General features: G+C 36.8%; 1 protein-coding gene across 1 annotated transcript; it reads right to left on the bottom strand.

Annotated features, from left to right (window-relative positions):
- Window positions 1-241: 241 nt before the first annotated feature.
- Window positions 242-3,099, bottom strand: LOC148034613 (protein neprosin-like). Its single transcript, XM_087680691.1, has 5 exons — window positions 2,935-3,099; window positions 2,570-2,659; window positions 1,271-1,429; window positions 1,118-1,174; window positions 242-616 (listed from the first exon to the last, which is right to left on the bottom strand). The coding sequence occupies exons 1-5, from the start codon at window positions 3,097-3,099 to the stop codon at window positions 242-244; spliced, it is 846 nt and encodes a 281-aa protein (XP_087536817.1).
- Between the last annotated feature and the right edge of the window lie 3,755 nt (window positions 3,100-6,854).

Here is a 6,854-nt window from a genome sequence, read left to right as displayed (position 1 = left end):
TTATAAGAACATCACAAGGTATAAGTAATGACTTTAATTCTTAACTTTTGAGCTTCACCACAAATAGATTTAGTAATGATGATCATAAAGGGATAGGATCTCATAAGTGCAATATTGAATACAAACATCTCAATGTAGGTAGTGGTGATTGACCATTGGGACCTTAAGAAAGCTAAAGGTAGGAGGCATGCACATAAGAGGATAAGAATGGATAAACGTTAGAATGGAAGAATTTATAATGTCATGGGCATTGAGGGTTTCTTCGGGGACCCCCAAAAAAGATAATGTTTCCCCATTTTTTGTCAAGGCGGGCTTTAAGGTCATAGCAGTTGGAGTTAGTTACATGTGTGCGAAGGTTTCGTACAAGGGTTGGATGCCCGACGGTATTGATTGTTTCCATGGATCGAGCGTAATTGGCATAACCTACACCTTCTCTTGGGAAACGGCCGCTCCCCATTTCGGTAGTAGTGTGACGGCCACCGAAACCTTCATTTACGATCTCTCCTCCCACCGTCACAAAATTTGCAGACTCTGCCAGTTTATTGAATAATGCCTTTGGCCAATACCCCACATTCGTACCCTCAACCCTTAGCCACCAATCCCCCGTTTGCCCATCCTGCATCATTCCCAACTCCCATCATTCCACAAACGCCTCTTAATCTCAAAGGTTGTAATAATAGTTCATCCAAAGGTGTGACATGTATTTCTGTCGCTTAGGAACATTGGCATTTCTTTTCTCCTCCTTTTTTTGAGATAAATGTGAATAAAAATTGAGAACTATTGATAGAAATGAGATGTTGTAATCAACCTTCCAAATTAGAAGAGGGTTCAAGTTATATACACCATTTGCAATCATAGAATACCGCTGCAAAGGATCGCCAGGAGAAAGTTCTCGCGAGGTTAAAATGAATCCAGGACACTCCAGATTGTAACACCCCGTGCTTTGATAATTATCAGCCTTATAGATAGATTACAAAAACCTAGCTTAGAAAAATCAATTAGATAAACTAATTCAAATATGAAGATAGTAACCAAATCTAACTTAAAGAGTTCATATACTAGTGATGAAACATAAAATAATAATATAGTAGCATAACATACTCCAAGGAGAACCTACCGTCCAATATGTAAAGAAGTGTGGCCTATGACTTCCATTAAACCTTGCTGGATAGACCTGTTTGCAAATGACAAGAGTGAGGGCCTCATAATCATTAACATGTGGCGATTAAGGAGTGAGAGTAACATTCTAGATCTATCACATTAACATTACCATCCATCCTGCTTCAATTGTCTCTATGTGATCATCATAAGAAACCCATGTTTGTGCCAAACTGAATTCATCTGACCCTAATTGTATGTAGGGTTGCCAAACATTGAGAACAACTGAGACCCCGTGATATTCACCTTTTTCTGTCCTTACGACGGCATACTACAATACCAAAAATTACAAAAGACTTGTTAAATATATATTTGTAGATATAGTATAATCACTATATATATATATATATATCATATCATATCAATTTCCTCTTAATGGATGCTTGATGATGTCTTTTGTATAGAATCTCTTTTGTATCTCAATGCCATTTCATTGTGTCATTGTATGATGCGACATCTACCTATACATTTAAAGAAGCATTGTACTGACATGCACAAATTGATGTACATGTTTCATGTGCGCACACACACACACGCACACAAAGAAAAACATGTGCAAAAATGCATACAAGGGTGTAAACCCAGCTAACACATGCAGACCCATCCACCCATAAACATCTATGTATTTGTGCTTGCATCCATTAGTATTGAAGAGCTTCGGATCCAATAATTTTTGAAAATCTTGCCTACATATTTGGATAAGCTTTGTAGTAGCAAGTTATAACTAACGAGAAGCATGCCATTAAAAAACCTAGTGGATATCTATCTTAATAAAAAGAAAACTATTAAGAAATGCTATGTATTTTCTCTTTTTTTAATAGGTGCTCTTTGTCTTAGCATTCAAGTTTTCACAATTATGTCTCACAAGAAGGTAGTCCAAATAATTACTTACCTCATGTTCCTCGACATTGTCATCCTCATTGATATCATGCAGTAAAGCGTTCTTTCTCTTCATGTGGAGCGAATCTAAAGAGTGATATCTATATATGGGAATTGTGCCCTTGGGGCATAGACCATGATTTATATCGTGTTGATGATCAAAGTCTTTGTGATTTCCAAAAGCACTAAGTATGGGCAAGGAGGTTGGAAATTCCTAATAACAATAGCAACAAAACCAAAAGTTATATGTATGTATTACATTGAAAGACAAATACAAACTATCCAAGCCTAGCTTGTTATTATTGTTTGAAAGGTGAAGACCATTGTGTGTGAAATATACTCTTTGATGTTGAGGAATAAACCATGAGGTAGTAAGGCTTTTTTAAAACAAGTGGGAATGTCTTTTATAGAAATACAATTTCATGAGTTCTATAAAATCTACTTTGTGTACACAATATATATATATATATATAGAGAGAGAGAGAGAGAGAGAGAGAGAGAGAGAGAGAGAGAGAGAGAGAGAGAGCGCTGCCTGGAAAGTGTGGTTTCTCAGGAGAGGGTGGTCAAACGCAGGCTGCTTCTCACGCAAAACGCAGTCGACGACGTCTCCGCTGGCCGGGCTCTACCCACAAACACGAGTAACCCATTAGCATCGCCCAAGGATGATCATACAGTACTGATCATTCAAAACAACAGAATCAGTGATTAACGAGCTGTTCGTCATGGGTGTATCTCTCATTAGACAGTCAAGTTACGACATTTCAAAGCTCCTCGAACAATGACTTAGGATTAGGAGAGCTAAACCCTCTCATGGATGAATATAATGAACTAATACAGTTTATCAGCTGTCGGATTAAAAACTGATTTGTGTGTATTGTATGTCCTGATCATGATCACCTTGATGGTAACAACTGTATGCTTGAGTGGAACGTCAGGATCATTATGCTGACGGGCGGAGCAGCATGATGATGCCACCACCACCATGATCATCATCTTCGTCACGATCGTACTCATAAAAGTCGCCGTCGCCGTCGCCGTCGCCATTGACATCGCCATCGCCATCGCCAATCATCCCAATATGCCACGGCGCAACGCCATCGCCATCGCTAATCATCCCAATATGCCACGGCGCAACCTTCAGCATCAGGTTGTTTACCGTGTATGACAGCGTAAGGAAATAAAGTCGGACGGCGGATATTTTATTTGATAATATCGTGAATAATGTCGGAGCAGTGTTCACGAATAAATACCGAGGTTCAATGTAAAGTGAATTGCAAAATTTTAAAAAAAAACTTTCAAAATTGAAAGAAGGTCTAAAACTTTGAACTTTTAAAAAATTTTAGTTATAAAAATGGCAAATATATGTAATTTGATTCAAAAATCCCTGCAAAAATTTGAGTTAGAGGTTTTTGTATCTACTACAAAAAAATGTTTTTCGTGAATACTGCTATAGCCACATGAAGAGTGGTTCCCAGTCAAAACCAATACATAATGCCACGTATCAGCATTTGTTATAGATGTAACAAAAACTGAACTTGAACTTGAGAGGCCAACCTTGGCACAGATGTAATGGGAGATAAATCGGAAGAAGGAAAGAAGTTCTCTCTCTCTTTCTACTGTGTGGTTTTTGGTTCTACTCGTAACAGGACGATAGTTATTAGGTTGGCTAATCAATATTTCTTTGTAAAAGTTAAGGGGAATTTTTTTTCTTCTTTTATAATTAGCCTATGCTTCTTCTTCTCACTAATCATTTGATCAATAGAGAGAGAGAGAGAGAGAGAGAGAGAGAGAGAGGTGTAAAACATAAGAGAAATGGTGGATCAACACACACACGCAACTTTTAATCATTTCTTACGTACATAAGAAAAAGAAGGGAATTCCCTATCAATTCCTTAGTTAAGAATACACACAAGTAGGGAAAGTAAATCATAGGGAAAATAGGACATTCCCTAGTTAGACAAACCAGGGAATCACATAGAAAACACAAATGAATTTCGTGCAACACAAATGATCTAAATTGAACAGTGACACACAATCTTTTCTCATAAAATATAAATCCATCAGAATAAGACAAAGAATCAATTGGAATCCAGTTATTAGCAACTTATTTGTTCCAATCAGCTTGAAAACTGGGGTCATGGTTATAGGTATCCTTCAATATAGGAGTAAGGGAATCAAAAGATAGAACGGAAATATTATGGATACTTGGTCTTATACTCAAGGCATCGGCAATAATATTTTCTTTTCCTGGCTGATATTGGATGAGTGGATGAAAACTTTGAATGAAAGCAGCCCATTTAATGTGACGTTGAGAAATTTGTGGCTGCCTAAGGAGATGTTTGATACTTTGATGGTTAGTTTTAATCATAAATTCGGATCCCATCAAATAGTGTTTCCATTGACGTAAAGCTTGAACTACAACTAACAATTCTTTATTATAGGTGGAATACTTCAACTCAAAAGGTTTACGTTTGCAACTAGAAAAGGCTATGGGATATAAATCTTGCATGAGGACAGCTCCTATTCCTGATCCGCTAGCATCAGTGACTACTAGAAAGAATGGTTGATTAAAATTAAATAATTGTAAGACATGTACATGTGTTAAAGCATGTTTCAACAAATCAAAAGACTTTTGCTGATTGTTAGACCATCGATACACAACACCTTTCTTTAACAATTTCGTCAAAGGCAATGCAAGCAATAAAAAATTTCTTACAAATTTTTTATAAAAGCTGGCAAGGCCTAAGAAAAAATGTAACTCATGCACATTTTTAGAGATTGGCCAATTCAAAATTGCCTCTATCTTTTTAGGATCAATGCGAATACCATCAGAAGAAACAATGTGACCTAAATATTCAATCTGGGTTTGGAAAAATTCACTCTTGTCAAGGTTAGCATATAATTGATTCTCTTTTAACAATTTGAAATCTAAAGATAGATGTTCACAATGCTCATTCTCATTTTTACTGAAAACTAATATATCATTAAAGAAAACAATCACACAATTCTGATACTTCAAAAAATATGATTCATAATACGACTGAATGTAGCTGGTGCATTAGTCAAATCGAAAAGCATAACAAGAAATTCATAATGCCCAAACTGAGTTCTAAATCTAGTCTTAAAAATGTCAGGTGTATCCAAACGTACTTGATGATATCCAAATTTGAGATCTATCTTGCTAAAAATAGTGGCCCCTTGTAGTTTATCCATGAGGTCCTCTAACCTAATCGGATATCTATTCTTAACAGTTATTTTGTTTAGGGCACGATAGTTAATGCACGTATTATAGGTATTATTTTTCTTCTTGACTAATAGGACATGTGCACCAAAAGGAGAACTACTGGGCCTAATGAGTCCTCGGTTCAACAGTTCATCAACTTGTGTTTGGATTTCTTTTTGTTCAATCTGATTGTGTCTATAAGGTGCTTTACATGGTGGTTGAGAACCTGGGATTAAATCTATTTTATGGTCTTCAGGATGTGTAGGTGGTAAATAAGGTGGTAAATTAACAGCAAAACAATCTTCAAATTGTGAATGCTTAGGATGCATTTGATTTTCCTTAGCTTCAATTTTATACACCCATACTAAATATGATTTACTACATTTTCTCAATGCTCGTTTAGCTTGTGTGTGACTAAGCAGTGGAAAATTATCAAAGGTGTGCAATCCATGTAATGTGATTTGGTTCCTGTTAAAATGAATTTTCATAGAATGCGTGGAATAATCTATGTTAGGGTTATATTTGTGACACCAAGGAATTCCTAAAATAATATCACTAGCTTGCAAAGGCACAACCAAGAAATTTCTTCGCTCAACATAATCACCGATTTTAATATCTAAATTATGTACTTCTTGTGTACCATTATATCTAGTGCCTAAGAATGCAGCCTTTATGCGATAATGAGTTGGAACAATAGATAAATTTAATTGTTTTACCAACTTTGCAGAAATAAAATTATGCGTGCTTCCATCATCATGCAAAACAATCTTTTCTTGACCATGCACAAAACATTTTATTGTTAATAAGAATGAGGATTTGACATACTTGGTAAAGTATCTGAAACATTGCCGATATCATCATCATCTTCAGTGAAGTCTGGCATATCTTCATGGTCCTTGTCATCGGTTGCTCCCAAGTTATTGATTTGAACACCTTACTTCTTGGATTGACAGTTCACTGCTAAGTGTCCAGGTTGATGACAATTGTAGCAAACCATAGGCTTTGTTTTGGAGAAATTATTGGTAAGGGCTAGAAATTTGGGTATATTGGATTTGGTTGGAGGAAAGGCTTAGGGTTTGGATTAGCAATTGATGGTAAAGCAGGAGGTCGAGTCCTGAGTCTCGTGCAATTGGCGATCGAGGGAATTCGTTTCCTTTTTTCTTTTTGGAATTTTTTCTTGTCTATAGGTATTATGGAAGTCTCCATGTAAAAAAGCCGTCTTGACATCCATCTGGTACAAGTCCAGATCAAGTTGTGCAACGAAGGCCAAGACTAAGTGTAGGGTGGTCATCTTGACCACAGGAGAAAAGACTTCATCAAAGTCAACACCATGCTCCTGCTTAAAACCCTGAGCAACCAATCGAGCCATGTATGCCGGCTTGGGGTGTCCAGGGGTACTTTTTAGCTTGTACACCCACTTGCATGGCAAAGCCTTCTTACCCTGAGGCAAGGAAACAAAATCCTAAGTCTTATTCTTACGCAATGAGTCAAGCTCAGACTATATAGCCCTCTCCCAAGAGTGACAATCACCCTTACACATAGCCTTATCATAAGTAAGAGACTCTCCTGTATCTATAACCAATACATAATTCAT

The sequence above is a fragment of the Lygodium microphyllum genome, chromosome 6 (genome assembly GCF_053477565.2).
Source record: "Lygodium microphyllum isolate KBCC chromosome 6, Lygodium_microphyllum_v1.1.10, whole genome shotgun sequence".
Lineage (NCBI taxonomy): Eukaryota > Viridiplantae > Streptophyta > Polypodiopsida > Schizaeales > Lygodiaceae > Lygodium > Lygodium microphyllum.
The sequence above is the reverse complement of the archived record's forward strand: the minus strand, read 5'-3'. Positions and strand labels throughout refer to the sequence as shown.

Coding starts and splice junctions, on each gene's coding strand:
- LOC148034613 (XM_087680691.1), bottom strand. CDS start 3,099: ATGGCGATGGCGATGTCAATGGCGACGGCGACGGCGACGGCGACTTTT. Junction 2,660..2,934: donor ATACAGTTGTTACCATCAAG/GTGATCATGATC, acceptor GTTTGTGGGTAG/AGCCCGGCCAGCGGAGACGT. Junction 1,430..2,569: donor TGAGAAACCACACTTTCCAG/GCAGCGCTCTCT, acceptor TTGGTATTGTAG/TATGCCGTCGTAAGGACAGA.